Source organism: Falco peregrinus, chromosome 6, assembly GCF_023634155.1.
Source record: "Falco peregrinus isolate bFalPer1 chromosome 6, bFalPer1.pri, whole genome shotgun sequence".
In the NCBI taxonomy this organism is placed as follows: domain Eukaryota; kingdom Metazoa; phylum Chordata; class Aves; order Falconiformes; family Falconidae; genus Falco; species Falco peregrinus.
This window is the reverse complement of record NC_073726.1, coordinates 65626630-65643621: the sequence shown is the minus strand read 5'-3', so window position 1 is coordinate 65643621 and position 16992 is coordinate 65626630. Positions and strand designations below refer to the sequence as shown.

At 43.4% G+C, this 16992-nt stretch overlaps 1 protein-coding gene across 2 annotated transcripts in view; it reads right to left on the bottom strand.

Annotated features, from left to right (window-relative positions):
* The window catches only part of CREB3L2 (cAMP responsive element binding protein 3 like 2), an 85616-nt gene that overhangs the window by 27398 nt on the left and 41226 nt on the right, over positions 1 to 16992 (bottom strand). For both annotated transcript variants that reach the window (XM_055807385.1, XM_055807384.1), the window contains exon 2: positions 12089 to 12305. In XM_055807385.1, coding sequence (XP_055663360.1) covers positions 12089 to 12305 — 217 coding nt within the window. The remainder of the gene's footprint in view (positions 1 to 12088; positions 12306 to 16992) is intronic.

Below are 16992 nucleotides of genomic sequence, written 5' to 3'. Positions count from 1 at the left end.
CAACTTTGAAGAACTGCATCTAACACTTTTTTGACACTGCCTCTTATGAGGCATGGCAACAGCTGTCATTCCACATGAACAACCCTGTGAAATGAAGGGATAGAGCAACACACTGGTCAAATCCCACCTCGACACTCCCCTCTCCCCACTTTTTCCAAGCCCCTGTTACACATCCACTAGCACTGTCAGTGTTGTGCAATATTACTTTCTTATAATATATTCCAGCTTCTGAAGTCACCAATTATATCTCCTCTGCTCCAAGAGAGCTGCAAGGACATTTCCTACCCTCCTTTGTCCTCTTCCTGAGCACAGCAGGTTGACATTAGCTGAAAATCAAGTTTATTCTTATAGTAGCCCCTTAGCACCTTAGTCTACTCTGCCAAGCACTGTACTAGCAGAACAAAGTGGCAGCCCTTCTCCCAAAGCCCTTGAGAATGTTGCAGAAAACTAAGCAAACATTGGAAAAACTGAGCAGGCTACAGAATACTGGTCATACCAAGAGGCATGGCACACTCTCCAAGACAATATTTCTGAGACAGAGGGGTATGGAGAACCATGAGAGAGGTTTCATGGAATAACGAGAACAAGCAAGGAGGTGTGCATGAAATACTGAAATGAAAGGAAAACGGAGACTGGCTCAAGATACCCACTGGAGGAAAGGGAATTGTCTTCTCCAAACAAAGCAAGACATGCTGTGGAAAGAGTAGATGACTCGTGTCATGAAATTGAAGGTCAGTGCTTATATTTATATTTGACATGATCCAGGAGGTACGGGTGAACGACTGAGACAGATTCCAAAACAAAAGGCTGAGAAAATTATCTCGGTTCTGGTATTCTAGACAGATACAGCAGGGCAATACTGCATTGCTAAGGTGAGACAAATATGCTGCAAGTCATTCAGATACAGAGAGAAGAAAGTCTAAACAAGATTTATCTATCCAAGTGGCTAAGAAAATCCACATCCTAAAGATGGTCACTTTGGCTGTTAAAAATCTCTTCTCAGGCTTCAAAACACTGATTCCAAAGCTCACTGATGAACAAGTAATACTGCCTGTCAGCCCCCTTTCCCAGTTGAAATTTCCTATGAACTTTATGAGGTTTTCATAGAATTACCTATGAGCTCTATCATCCAATGACTGTTTAGATTAAAAGCATTCCCCTTTACCTACCCTTTCATAAGTCAAATAATGCTAGGCGTTTTGGCACATGGAATATGTCATTTAAGGAGTTTACACAGTATTCAGCAAAATCCCAGGTGACGCTTCTATGTGCAACGCACTAGCGCTGTTAAATTCCACATACAGTCTATGTTAACTGAACATTTATGTTACAAAGTCCCCAGGTATTAAGAAATATATGAAGGTTTCATTCAGTGCACACCTAAAACCAGGAATGTTTTAATAATGTGATCAAAGAATTTCTCTACAGGACCTGTGCCTTACCTAACAAGCAGAATGCATGGCGCTCCCCTAACAGAGAGGCTATTTCATGTTTTGATATTCTCACTGTCTTATGCACAGCCTCATATCTCCTTTACCAAATAAATTCAAATTCTGTTCCCATAGAGCTGTTTAACTCCCTCCTAGGGAAATGCTTCACCGACCTGAATTAATTTCCACAGCAGTCCTGAAAATTCAAGTGAGCCATGGAAAGATTTAGGCCAAAAAGTATCTAGTAATTTGAAATGGCCAACTGGAGACAACTGGAATTTGATTTTTCACATATTTAGCACTGTTATTATACTTTCTCAAAATACATTATGCATTGAGTTTTCAGGTGCAGCTGTGAGCATCTACCACTTCTGCAAGTTAAACATCAGTTTCAAATCAAGCATCAAAAAAACCCATTCATCACAGCAACCCAGGATTTGTGACACATGCATCCAAGATCTTATCTTCTGTGTCCAAAACTAAAATTACATTTCTTCAGAAAGCTTTTGTGCGCTGCTTCTGCTGTCAAGCTTGCCCCATTTTCCCTGCAGACTCTTGTTTAGCATGCATCTTCCATTTCCTTTTCTAAAAGAAAATAAAAATCTAAGAGCCTTACAAAGCGCCAAAGTTCAATCCGTGTACTGAGCAATGTTCTTGCTGATAGGAAAAACTTTAAACATGTCCTTTCTTTCCCAGCCGCACTCATCGTGAGTCCAGGTTGCTCCCTGGTACGACATGCAAGGTATTGTAAGATGCTGTGCACATGACAGTGCAAGAGAGCAAGCTCAAAACAGGATGTAAGTCCCTCATACTGTAAGTGTAAGCACTGCTCATTGTGCATATCTACAGCAACGTGTCCAAGTAGCAAACAAACTTTTTCTGTTCTCTGTCTTTACTTCAGAGGCCCTAATCCGGTCCCAAGTTCCATCATCTGCAGTTAAGATGGGCAACGCTAGTAAGATCTACTCAACATACCACAAGTGGACCTTCCCTTTCTACTTTCCTTTCTCCAGTTCACTGTACTCAAAAGGGAAAGTGCAATACAACATTTTGCACAAAGTCCATAATGAAGACTGAATTATGGACAAGTTCTTGGCTTTGGGTGCACAACACCTAAGTCAACTGCTCTCAGTGCTGCACACCACATACATTATGATGACAATTTTCAACAGAAATGGATTTCAGTGCTCCTCTAAGCATCACAGCTCCAGCAATAATCAGTATGTGTGATTTAGGCATACATGAAAAACAGACAACCAAGAAGGACTGTGTTTATACATGGCAGAATTGTTTATTTTATATATATATATATTTGTATTTATATATAGATACTAAAAAAATCACACATAGTCTCTTAACAACACCATGTGTAGCTTTCTAGGATCCTCATATTCTTCCGAAGAACTGCAACATTTTGCTTCTTTCCTTGTTCTATATAATACAGGAAGGTAGGGTAGGAAAAGTGGAAAATAACATCAAAAATGCTTACTTCAACTGTACAGTTTTTTTAGTATCAGTTTTCAGTGAGTTTTCCTTTCCTTATTTTAATTACTTCTATCCAACATTATTCTATCCAACTAATTCTTCAATCTTGCCCAACATAGCACCTCTTTTCCTGAGAAAAAGTAATCTTCTCCAACACTGAGTAAATGTCACCCTCTGTGACAGATGTACAGAGAAACAGAGCTTACAAAACAACTAAAAAGATCTCCCTTGCTCCCCACATCATTTCAGCACTCATTTAATCCTTCATTAAAGAGTTTATCAGAGACACTTTTTGCATGGATAACCAAGCTGCATCAGTGAGGAGCTGTGTATTTTTAAATAAAGGAAATTAGAGATGCACTCTCTCCCTCAATCCCTCCCAAGTACAGAGAATGCAAGTATTCAGAGAAACAACATGATTTTCACCTTTTCTTTCCCTGCAGTAAAAAGGAAGACAGTACCACTAGGTAAACAAACCCAAATGAGGGGTGTACCACTGAACCTAGTCTTGAAGGAAAAAAACCCACCCATACCACCATGACAACCATAACAGATCGTAATCATACAGAAAACAGATGCGTGCACTGCATGTCATTTGAAACAAGCCTGCAAATAAGACCTGCAGAAGCATCAAGGGATATCCTTATGCCTATAAGCAGAATGAAGAGACAGCTCTCGCCTCCTCCAAGCTCATTGTCCAAGCAACAGATAAAACAGCTAGAGAAAGACAAAACTGGGAACTTAAGGAGACCACAATGGACTACTGGTCAAAGTGCTTTGCACAGTTATCAGAAGAGACATCTCTGGACAGGGTAATGCAAGAAGATCCCTAATGCGTCAAACTATTCTCCGGCCAAGCATATTTAAATAATCCTGCTCTTCAGCTGTGTCACGGATTTGAGCAAAAGGGCTTCAACTAATTCCTTTTGGTCCACGACAGACTTTATACTGCCATCATGAACCACAAGGCTTGCATGTACAGCCCACATGGCTTCTGCACTGCCATGCCATAGACAACAGTCTCATACTCAGCTCATCACATATTAATAAGAGACTTTGACTCAACTGGCACTTAAATTTGCACCAAGGGTTCATGTTTGCAAAGCTGTACTTTGGACAACTGTTCAATGCTTGCCTGGATCCTGTCTCTGAGGTTGCTACTCCTATACAGCTGCTAGCTGTATCCAAGGGTGCTCACTAGCTCTGCACCACAGAAATACAGTTGCAAACTGGGAGCTGGCTGACTGCAAGGGGAAAACACCTCCTCAAAGAGGCTCACAGCTTGTTTGAGGGGGAAATGGCCACTCGCCCTCTGTTGGCAGAAACACCCCACCACGAACCTGAAAAGGCCTCCGCTGGTGCACAGATTCTGGGTGTGCTGCTGGCCATGCTATTCGCAGGGAAGTTCTACATCCTCACCTCTGCCGTCTGAGCCTTTCCAGCCTCCCAAAGGCAAGCTGGACCTTTCTGGAGGAATAACTGCTTCCTTGTCTTCCCCCTGGGCTCACACCATCCCCAGCACCCAGCTCTAGGCTCACGTAACCCCCCCTGGCAGACACAAGTCCTGTTTATCATGCCTGCAATGCTGAACTCCAGTGGCACTACATCCACCTCCCCCTCCTCCACGAGGTGAGAGCCCACATTCATTGACAAACAGTTTCTCTTACAGATTTTCCAGATGGCATTTCCCCCTCCCAGCCTGCACACACACTCCCACCACAAATAATGAAACCGAAGCCCTCAAAACAGCCTCAACAAAGGAGGTACTGTTTGACTCCCAAACATTGGGGTTCTTTTTTAAAGTGCCAGGAAGGGAAAATTAAATAAATGGGCAAAGAGGAGCAGCAGTGATACACACAGTAATCACAACGTACAGCAGAAGCAGTATCTCTACTAACAAATGATCACCAGTCATACTGGCATCCCACTTTGAGCGGCACAGAGTCCATCTAAAACCCACAGATTATTTGTATCACTATCGAAGTTAATAAGACAGAAACAAAGACACAATGTTCCTCCCATACCTAAACAACCAGGGTCAATACCCTCTTTCCTGGGGAGAATTTGACAGTTTTCAATCAGAATCATCTTGTCATGTAAACCAGCCAGGAGATGTCTCGGTTCTGCTTTAACCTTCCTTCAAACTAAGACTTTACACAACCACAGCTGTCAGCTGGGATACAGTCCCTGATGTTCTTAATTATTTTGCTTAGGCATAGAAAAATGTTATTTTTAGAGCATTACCCTTTATATATATATGAGATTGAGGCACAGACTGAGGTGCTAGCTTGGATTTACAGCCTTAAAGCTTGATACTATTATATGTCCTATAAAAGACTATGTTTTTAAAGTTATGTGAAAATTATCCACAGGAGCACTGTGTTAAAATACAACAGTTCTCTCTCACCCACCTGAATTTTTCTCCACACGCCCCATGCGGATGTTGTGAAGGCGTATCTGTATTACGGCAGCCATCAGGCTTCAACACACGTTAAAAGGAACTGATGCTTACAGTGCATAACTAAACGCGCATGAACTCCCAGTGCAACACTACAGAAAGAATGAGATCACTGGTTTCAGAAAGATCAGGACTGGAAGTGGGAGAAGTATTCCCCTAATATGCATCATTAGGGAAACTATTCCTGGGAAATCAGCGCCTGTGGTCACTTGACACAGAGTTTTGAAAAGGAACTGCAAAGGTCCCTTTGTTTAGAAGGGAACTGCAATAGCTCAATGTCCAGAAGATACTCCCTACAGGGAAACACCAAGGAAGCGCAGTTCATTTAAACTGTATCCAAGCGGAATTCAAGAGGGACCTTTATCACAGCCTACAAACACCTGGGGAAAGAGGTTTCCGAGAGCAGATGGTTCTTTACTCCAGTAGGAACAAAGGCCATAAGGAGATCTCATATGAGGAACTGGAAGCTACAAGAGGTCTGACTGCAAATAAAGTTGTCAATTATTAACAGTAAGCCTAAATAAGCACCAAAATGCACACCTCTAAATAAAAACTGATGTTTTTCAGACACACTAAAGCCCAAGTAGAAGTTACAGGCTTGATGCAGAGTGACCTACTGAGATTTTGGACCTTGGACGTATAGTTCAAAAGTCTTCTTATCCTTTAAAACTGCACATGCTGACAAGGGCTGACTGCTACCCTTCCACATAAAAATCACCCAAATACAGGCTATCACCACCAAATGGCTTCCTCCCCATTTCCTAAATAAACACACAAAAATAAAAGACCCACACAGGAAAGAAGTTGCATTGGAATGGAATGTGCTCACAAAAATTATCAGTATGGCTTTGACAGCATATTTTCAAAACACAAGTGTATTTCTTTGTCCAGTTCCATTTCCTTTAAACTCATGGCAGAGGATTTTCCATTTTCATTGTTCATATTCCACTGATTGGGAGAAAAACAGACAGAACAACATATCTCTCTATATATAGCCTATATAAAAAATAAAATTAGGACATATAATGTAACCTACTATACATAATATATTATGACTTATATATACAGATACATATTATGTGTGTATATACATATGTACACATATAAAATGCATGAAGACCACCCTAAGCCTCAAGCCCACAGGCACCTCTACACAGAGACAGTACATGGCACTGATTATTGCTTGTGGACTCCATACACAAGCAAGTATTTTCACGTACAAAGTGCTGCCTGAGAGGAGGAACAGATTTATCGTTGACGGGCTATTTGCACTAGAGCCATATACAACTATTTTGGTGGGGTTTTTTGTTCTGGGTTTCTTGCTTGTTGGTTTGTGGTTTTTTTTCTTTTTCAAACCACGTAGAGAGATGGAGTTGAAGTTTTAAAACAAAATTTAAGTTTTAAAAGCACATTACAGGAAAACATAACCTCAGCAGTAAAAAACCCAGTAACAATACAGGTTATATGTTGGGGCCAGCCCCAGTTTTGGCACAGCTAAGCATAAAACAGAAACATACCATTTCTGCAATCACTCTGTCAAACCTTTAGCCAAGGCAAGCTGCTTCAAATCCAAAAGGAACTTCAAAGCATTCCTGAGCAGGAAAGCATGAACAGGAGGGGCAGGTGGGGACCAGAACAGTCTCACAAGCAGAGCCCTCCGGGGACACTGGGAAAGGAATGCACCCAGCCACCTGGCCACAATTTGAGGAAAGAAACCATACAAATGACTAGTTGGCCATCCACTGCCTGTGCCCTACCAGGCTCACAAAGCAGAAAACACACACAAACACACACCCACCACGAACCACCCCCACCACTTCAGCTGAACCCAGAGGATGGAGAGCCCCACACAGATGCTGCAGCCTCTGCGTTCCTGCTGTACACCAGCCCCTCAGTATTACTTGTACTCAGCCCTCACCCATGGATCTCACACATCCAAAGCAAGGGGCAGCCACTACACTAAAGTTGATGCCTACAACTGGTAAGACGAAGCATGGGAAAGCAGGGAAGGGCCCTACACTCCCATACCAAGTCACATAGGAGGCTCTTCATAGCCCCTGCTGAAACTCAGTTCCTGCCTTACTCCTGGCTGTCTGACCCACAGCCCTCCCTTTGCAAAAGCCCCCAGAGACTGGAAAACGGAAGACAGACATGCACCAACCATAACAGAAAATAAAGCTTTTTCGCTTTTTCCCCTAACCATTCACAACTGCCACAAGTGAATCTGTGCCCCAAAAGGCCCTGATGCACAGCAAGAGGTCTTGCTTAAACATCAGACCCATTCTCAGTCTCCCCTCCCAGCTTCTTCGTTTCCTTCCAAAGAAGCATTTTCCACTTCACAACTACTCACCGTGCTTTTCCACATCTACTCTGCAGTTGTCTCTAAAAACGCAGGGCTCACAACTAGAAAGCAGAAACCTGCTGCAAGAGAGGCAGCAGTGCAGCCAGTGCAGATCATCGGTACACAGGACACAGCCTCTTTTTTCATGTTACAGCCTGGAGCTCTCCCCAGGCCAGATGCATTATTCACCAGTTCAGGCAAACAAAAGTTCATGGTGAGCCAGCTGCAAGCAAGCAGGTCAGGCCTATAAATATCTCTCTTTCTAGTATCTTTAAAGTTTATGCAAATTTGAATATAAGAATAGATTTTCAGAGGGGGAAAACCCAAACAACTAAATGCCAGGCGTCATGCCCACATCTGCTTTAGAACAGTTACTCTTGCCAATGCTTTTACAAGCTGGAGATTTAGCGACTGACACCTTCAGAGACCCGACGCTAGCACCAAGCTGTGAGCACTCAGAAAAGTTGTTTTGCACAAAATTGGGGAAATACAGTCTCAATACAGTGAAGTCAGAAGAGCAAATAACTGGGGGAAACTGGTGTTGGGACCCTGATCTTATGGGCACTTAAATGTGTCCTCACCTTGAGGTCAAAGGATTTCTCAGAAGAGTTAAACCCAGGCTTATGAGTTTGCCAGGTTTTACATTTCCAGTGCTTTTTAAATAAAAAAAAAACCAAAACACCTTTACCTAAGATTTACAGAAGCATGAATAGGTCAATGTAGTGATTGTAGAAATTGTGGTAATGGCTGGGTAGTGGCCAACAGGAACAGTTCACAGCAGAAGTTAATTGTTCCCCTGTAACAGTGGGCAAGAAGGTGCTTATGGAGTTAGAGCAATCACTCACTTCCCTGTAATGCCTGAAAGGAAACACTGAATAGGATTTTCAGTAAGGTTGTTGGAGACTTGGCGGGGAAAAAATGAAAGGCAGAAATAGACACTGAATGGCTTAAACCTGTCTTGAAGATCATGTGCATAACAAGATGGGCCTTTTTCTCAGCTTCCCCATACCCTGGGGCTCTGGGACTCCGCACTTGTGAACACTGAGATGAAAGCCACTGCAGGTGTTGGGTGCCATTGAACCAGATGGAGACAACTCCCAAAACCCAACTCCCTCCTCCAACAGGCTGGCACAGACTGAAGGAGGAGGGCAGAAAGGCAGGTTGTGGAGTGGCACACCATGGGGCCAGCCTGGTGGCAGCACACTGGCCCCAGTGCTGCAGGGCTGGGACCGGTGGCTTGGGTCACCCTGGGCCACACAGACAGCAGGACCCTGTCCCCAGGATGGACTGCACACCCCCAGCTGTCACTCATACCTCCCTGCCATCTCCAACACGCCTGTTGCCATGGAAACAAACTTTTAAGTTTTTAAGGCTATTTTTTACAGGCAGGCTGGTACATTTCCCTTTAGCACACCAGACCCGTGTGGTACAATCCACCCCTGTCCCCCACCGTCACAGGGGGCCTCCCTCCACTGGCACGGAAATGGCACCCAAGGGCTGAGCTGCCAATTAGCATTACACAATTAACACACACCAAGTTAGAAGTGCCACAGGGGAGCCAGCCTGCACCTCATCGTATGCTGCCATGCGGCAATTGAAAAGTTGCCTCTGCTGAAAGGAGTTTGCAGCTCCAGGTCACACTAACAGAGTAGCTGCTGCTGTGACAGCAACAGCAAGGCACGTAATTGGTTCCCTTCCAAGTATGCATTACCCAGCCATACGGGCAAAGAGGCCTGGCCCTAGAAAATCCTGGGGTTCCCCCCTCCCCGCATGTCCCCTGCCTTTGCCTGCCCCCAGCACCCACTGGCCTAGGAGGGGGTGGCATTTCTGGGCACCCCGGGGGACACCCCACCAGCACTCATCACCAGGACAGCTGCTAAAAGAGTTACAAAGAAAAACATCAGGTAACTGACTTCACTGCGAAGCGAGAACGAAGCCTGTTTGCCATGTGCTTTGTGCACAACACCAGGCCCTTAATCCTCCAGAATTAAGGGCGAAGCTCTGAAACGGCACCCAGACTCAGCTTAACTGCCCTGTGCCATCCTCCTCCTCCTCACGCTGCTGCTGACTGCAGGCACACAGGTCACTGCACGTCTGTCCATAGCACGTGTGCTCACACGCATGCAAGTGCCATACGTGAGCCTCCTCACTAGCCTGTTTCTACTCCCAGTCCTGCAGGGCAGGGTCATGCAGACTCATGAAGCCTCGCCATGGAAAAACCATGAAAACACGACAGCTGTAAGAGCTCACCCATCTGCCCAGCAGGGTGGTTATTTGGAGAATGTAAAATTTTTTGCACATTCTTTCTGTAAGCCCCTCAGCCAACCTCGTTTCTCAGCCCCTGCCGCTCCACAAAACCACTGCCAGCTCCCCAGCAGGGGAGATCATGCTGGAGCACATGGACGTCCCCTTCCACAGCCTGTACCTCCTGCTCCCCAAAAGCACATGGGTGCTCCCAGTATCTGTCCCCTTACTCCACCAAGGGGACTGGCATTCACTAGTTGTCCAGAAGGACTGTGTACCTCCACCACCTAACAACACAGATGCTTTCAATCTCCAGTGCTAAACCCTGCAGTCTGCCACCTACAAAATCCCCCTCTCTCCTGCTCTCACGGACTCAAGGACTGAAAAATCAGAGATGCTTTTGAATATCTATCAGACAGCCATGTTAACTGTAATTCTGCAATTTCCTCAAGTATTTCTCTGAGCTTCACTGTTTTCCAGCCAATACATATTGAAAGGTTGTGAGCATCATTGCAGGGTTAAGATTAACAAAATCCCAAACACCAAATACAACTCCTCCTACTCTTCTCTTATGAAACGTTCTGCGGAGTGAACAGAAGATGAAATGCTTTCCCTTCATTTTCTATTTTTAAACCCACTTGTTAATGTTTCTTGGCTTTTTAAAACATCATTTGACTAGAGCTCTATTAATTACCCAGTGGTCTCAGCAGTATTGAATTTCTTCAGGATTTTTCCCCAAAGAAAACTCCCCTCACTTTTAGCCTAGTTTGAAGCTTCTCCCTATTAACTTCCAGAGAAGCTTAGTTTCCCAAGTTTCTTGTGCTTGTTTCTCCTGCCGCAGTCAGTATCTCCTGTATGTATTAATTTAAATATGCATAAAACGGGAAATAAAAATGGGAAGGCTTCATTGTAGATGATGTTTCCAGATCATGTCCAAAAATCTTTTCTCACACTGAAAAGCCTTCTGACAGGTTTTACTACTTGTCCCCTTGTGAAATCTCTAACAGACCGCATCTTGTTTTAAGACAGCATTCTGGACTGCAAAACTGTCAGCCTTTGAAAACTTACGTCCTGATGGATGTTCATAAACAGCTTAGCTTGTTAATGCTTAGATATAAAGCACTAATCTCTCTCCCTTTTATTGTGATGCATCTTAGCACTCTACTGCTTTTCACTGTAAAGCTAATGTTGAAGACATAAACCAATTATTAGGAGTGAAAGTCTGCCATGGTGATTATTCCTAATAGTCACCAGATATTCATGTCCTTGCTCCTCATCAACCACTAGTTTCTACCTTGAACTCCCTTTCCTGCCAGCAGCTATCTTCACACCAGAACAAGCAGGTTGGATCTCTTCCTCCCACCATTCCTGCATTTCCCTTTTTTCCATTCCAGATGTTTATAACTGCTGAACTAAAGATAACTGCTAAAAATGCTGCTGGCTTTCATCATTTTTGATGCATTGCCATTTTGTACAACCACAGGATCTATAAAATTGCAGTTATGTCTTTAGAAGATCACCAAAGACTTCTTGATGGGCATTATTTTTTTCTTTGCCTTTTTTTTATTTCCTAAAAACTTGCAACTTGCAACCATTACCTCTTGTGCCATCACTGTGTCCAGCTTTGCCTTCTCTGCATGCTTTCATCAGACAGCCGTAGACAGCAATAAGATCTCCCCTTTGTTTTTTCTCCAGAAGACTGAACAAAACCCACCTCACCCTTTCCTTCCATGTCATGTTCTACAGTACCCAGACTTCATGGTGGTCCTCATTTGACTCATTTGGTTTATCAGTCTCCATTTATCTTCAACAACCACAGATTCAGCTACCTGAAAACAAGTGTACTTCTGGCCCTTCTCCCATTGCTTTTGATGGGCATTTTAATTCAAAATGTTTACAGTGCAAAGTTACTAACTTCTGCTGAGCACAGTTTCCCTGTCTATGGACATGTTTCTTTATTCACAATGCCTGCAGACTAAAAAGAAAACAAGTCATAGAGCCATAGAATCATTGTAGTTCTATCAATTCACAAACAGCATTCACATGCACCCTTTGTGCAGCATCACCCCACCAAGAACATTTTGTTACAGCACCTTCATGACAAACGAACAAGGGCCCAGTGCACACTACCTTCATTGAAGTTGTCATCAGTTGAGATGTGGGTCAAGGGAGACTGAGGTCGAGAGTCCCCACAGAGGGAGTAGCTGTGTTCTGCCTGGATAAGGGGTGCTGGGGATGCCGGAGACAATTCCACCTCCATTATTTCGTTCTTCTCAGACAAGAAAGGATCATTCAAGAGCTGGCCTAGGACATCGGGTGAAAACTCATCCAGGAACTCTGTGAAGTGCTGTGGAGATAAAAAGGGGGAGGAAAGGTTTATCTCCTTGTCTGTCATGCCAACAATAGGAAAGCATTGATAGAACAATTCCAGTATCTGTACCAGGCATCTGTGCCAGTCAGCAGCAGGATCTACCAGCCCTGCCTAACAACCTCCTCCTCCAATCACTACTTCAAGCTGAAGAGCTAGAGCTAGAACAAAAGTCCTCTCAGAGGCATACAGTACAACAGAAGAGCCTGCAATTAACTTGCAATGATAACAGAAAACAGAAGCATGGTAGTCATGTCCTGAAGCAGCCTCCCCTACCACCACCAAAGGTACTCACTACAGCACACCACCAAAAATGGGAAAGCACATTTCACCCAGACAGTGTGAGAGATCCTGCAGATTTATCACCAGAAACTTTATGTGTGGAATAGAATATACAGAGTTAAATTTCTCTGAAGCAGAGAAGAAAAGGAAACACAGACACAGACTCCAGCACCATGTATGACTATTTTAGTTATGCAGATCATCAGGCGCACTCTAGGGAAATGGGTCCATGCATGTCCCCAACCAAACAACTAACATGTTTCCTGTAAAACAGGTTTCCTGGCTGATTTACACATCTATTTTAGATGTTGCATTCCACCTAGGACTAGAGTCCATATCCAGCTTCTAGACCCCAGAGCTCCTGACAGCCAGTACTAATCACCACTTTACCTATTACACTGACAGCACATGTTATGGCTGTATGTAGCAGGGTAACTGTTTGGTTTTTACGAGCACAAACCAAATCTCGTGATCTACTTCCTTGAGACTCCGATGCAGTTCCCATCCATAGCCAAAAATTCTGCATCTCTTCTTGGTGTTGTTTCCAATGTCAGAAGGTCACATCTTTGACAGACCAAGAAACTGCACTGCAACAAAGCATTCCTGCTAATCTCATTCACACAAAGAATTCTATTTTTGTACAAAAATATTTGTACAACAAATTGTAATGAGCTTTTCCAAACAATCAGGCATTATATACCATCTTATATAGGAGTCTCTTTCAATTGGGGCACGATCCTACAAAAGCCTAAATCTGATTTGCTCTGTTTTTGCAAGCAGTATTGATCTTGGCTCTTCGTCTTGCTCTCTCCTGCAGAAACAAACACTGAAACTCAAGATTCAGCTTCCTGTACGCTAAATAAAGATTCAAACAAGTCAATATTGTATAAACCCATGAAAGAAGCGGTGTGCTCACACTCCCATGCATGCACATCTCACAGCTCCAGCAGCACCTGTGGCCTTGAAGCCTGATGCTGGAAAACACTGAGCACAGCTGGCTCTGTGAGAGTCCCCTGAAAGTTCGAGCGCCTCTTCCAAGATGCTCATAAATGCTAACTGTACCTTCTTTCAAAATCAATAAGGCTTCAGTCAATTCTGACTGACATTGAGGAAAAGAAAATATTTACTAAACATAAGGCAATAAACAGAGGACCACAGTTGCTATGCTGGAATAGCAAGCTAGCTAAAGTAAAGCCTTTACAAATGGTAAAACAAACTTCTAGCCTCATATTTACTTACTGTAAATGATAACGCTTCTAAACAAACCCTCAAGTGACTCAGCAAGAGGGTCGTCACCACCTTAGAAAGCCTTGTTTATTTTAATTTTGATTCCCAAGGACTCACTAGCACTTCATATCCAGGGCTGTGTCCCAACATCTGCACGGATAAAAGTATAAACTACAATTCCACACTATGCAAAGAAGAAAGAAAAAGGATACCCAAGATTAGTTGAACACTCCAGTGCATCAATAAAGACACTGAGTAAAACAGGGTGGGTAGCCATTAAGTGTAAACAAGGGACAGAAATGCTTCCCAACCACAACAGAAGTCAAGGATGAACCTATAAAAAAGCAGTGCCTTTCTTAGGGACAATCTTTCCCCCACAGTCTACAGACTTCTCTTCGTTTGGGCTAATGGCAAGAGTCAATTATATTTTCCTAAAGCTCTCTAGAACTTTTCCCTCTTTCTAATTCTTGCATGCATCATCCTGACTGATGACTAGCAGATACTGAAATAGGGTTGATACAGTATTTGTATCCTGGTTTCTACACACAGCTACTTCATCACCAGTGTCATCCAATCTGAGGATGTCATTCTTGAAAATACCATACCTAAGTGTTGACTTAGCCTGACACTATTTATATGTTCTAACAGACTCTACTGAAAGACAAAAAGACCACAGGCCACTCAGCTATTTTTGGCAAATGCACAAATAAAAATTTCTATCAGCTTTCTGTCTATTATTGCTTTGATATGGAAAAATTAATATCAAATATTATTTTACCTTTTCCACTTGATTAACGTTAGGTACTTTCGAGATTTTTTTTACCCCTTTCTGAATGGGGAATTTTCCTAAAACCGTTTCAAGAGAAGCAAAGAAAAAACAAACATTCAACTTCCCAAAAGCACAGATAAAGAGGACCTTGGGGTGGGGAAGGATGTTCAACATGTTCATCATTTGTGCTTTCTCCTTTTCACATGCAGCTGCAAAGCAGCAAGCTGTGAGGAAGAAAAGAATCTGTATTTACCACGGAACCGTCTGAGAGCAAATAAATGGTCAATCAGTTTTTAAAATAACTCTCTAGTTTCATTACAATTTTTAATCTTATTTTTAATGCTCTGTGAAGTAACTTTGAATACTGGTCAACAGAGAAGCCTCAAACAATTGCCAAGGTCAGACTGCATTGCTACTGAATTCATGGAACAGACTTTTATGAATTCCGACTTCTTGCTCAGTGATTAGAAAAAACACCACCACTTGATTTACAGGAATTTTTCATACGTTATACACATCTCTACTACAGTGAATGCTTAAAGTTAGCTTCCTTTGATTTTTTTTTTTTTGTTAAGAAACCAATTGCCTGATTGAAAGTGGCTCCATTTGTCTAGACAATTAAAAAGGAAAAATCCTATGAGCAACAGCTACAGCAGAAACCATCCAGAAGCAGTTAGGCCCCAGCTCCTCCGCACTTCCACCTATAGCTAAGCTGCTCCCTCTGCCTTTTCAGAGCACACTCTCCCATTCCCAACCCTCCTCCTCCTCTCCATGCTCTCCTGTCTGCTTCCATGTGTACCTTAGCTGTCATCAGCCACTTCCAGAGCTGGAAAGCCACAGAATAACCCTCAAGGAACAGGAAAGGGCAATTTAGGGAGGAAACTGAGACTTTTGCCCTTAGAACCTGTATATATATTTGCTTGCAAAAGAAAGAAATCCTTTGTCTGTGGCTTTCAGCTTGGCACCTATCACCCCGCAAGTTCACCTTTAAAAAGAAAAAAGATAAAAGAGCACTTGCATTGAAAATGTGCCTTTTTTCTCTTCTTTTCCTTTTTTGTTTTTAGTACCTCTGTAGACAGCTCCATTGCCAGCTTCCTGCTATCCTCACACCCCACTGGCAGCCGCAGCACTAATTGCAGACATGTGTTAGTACAAGGAGTCTGCTTGAGTTATTAAAACTACTCTCCCTACATACCGAAGAGATGTGTTCAGCTGGGATTTTAACCTCTGTAAAAAGTCATGGATTTAGGACAGATGTAACCTTACCTTCCACCTCCCCTTCCCCCAGAACCTTGAAAAGACAAAAAAACCAGAAGTGCTCCTGCTTGCAGAGAGAAAGTAAGTTGCAGCCCCATAGAGTTTCACCACCAATTTGGTTGGACATTTGTTCCCACCTATAACCCGGGTACTTATGGGGAATACAAAACACCTACAGACATCACCCCGCAGTAAGCAGAGAAGAGCTCTTATATCCAGGCGTGCGGCGCATTTTGGATAGCTCGTTGAAAGTAGTATTTGGCTGCAGACCAGCTGGGGCGCAGGCTTCAGCCCTCCACAGCATCTGCCCGTTCCTGCCAGACAAAAGCCCTTTTCTCCAGTTCTGCTTAAGGGACAAGGAGTTGGTGTTGGTTTTTTTTTCTTTCTTCTCTGATTAAATGAACATCTCTGAAGCAAAAGAGAGACCTGGGTTTTGCTAGGTGCGTGGCAGCACTAACTTCCCCACCACATGACCTGAAGCCAGACAAGAGCAGCACTAGTCCCAGTTGCCTAAAGTTGTGACATTATCACAGCTAAAATGAAACAGTTGTGTTCAGAAAATTGACTTTCTAAGAACTCACTAAAAAGGAATTATGAGGAAGTCAAGAGCTCCCAATGACACTTCATAACTATACTGAAATTACTGAACAAGTGATGGGCTTTGCTGAGCCTGGAAAACACAATGCACCAGCTTCAAGTCCCACACACCGACTGCAGCAGCACAATCCACCCTTTCCAGAAGAGTCACCCCAGACGAGAGCTAGCTACAGCACACTGCAGAACAAGCCCTGCTCTCCAAGCAGCCCTGGGCAAGCCAGCCTACACGCAATGTGCCGGGGTGAGAACCACCCACGAGTTCAAGATATTCCCCTTCTGGGGGTTAATGGCTGCTGCCTGGCTCACCCTGATGTTTCCCCATCCTGAAGGTATCCATCCACTCCCCATAAGTGGAACTGCCCAGGTGTGAGGCATCCCTTCTACCCAACAGGCACTCATGGGATAAAAATGAAGCCCACCATTTATCTGTAGGTACAAAACTCCCTGATATTTATCTTATGCAAGGCTTCAGCAGCAATAATGGAGGGTGTGAGAAAGGACGGCACCCTTAATTTTGTATCAAAGGAATCAGAG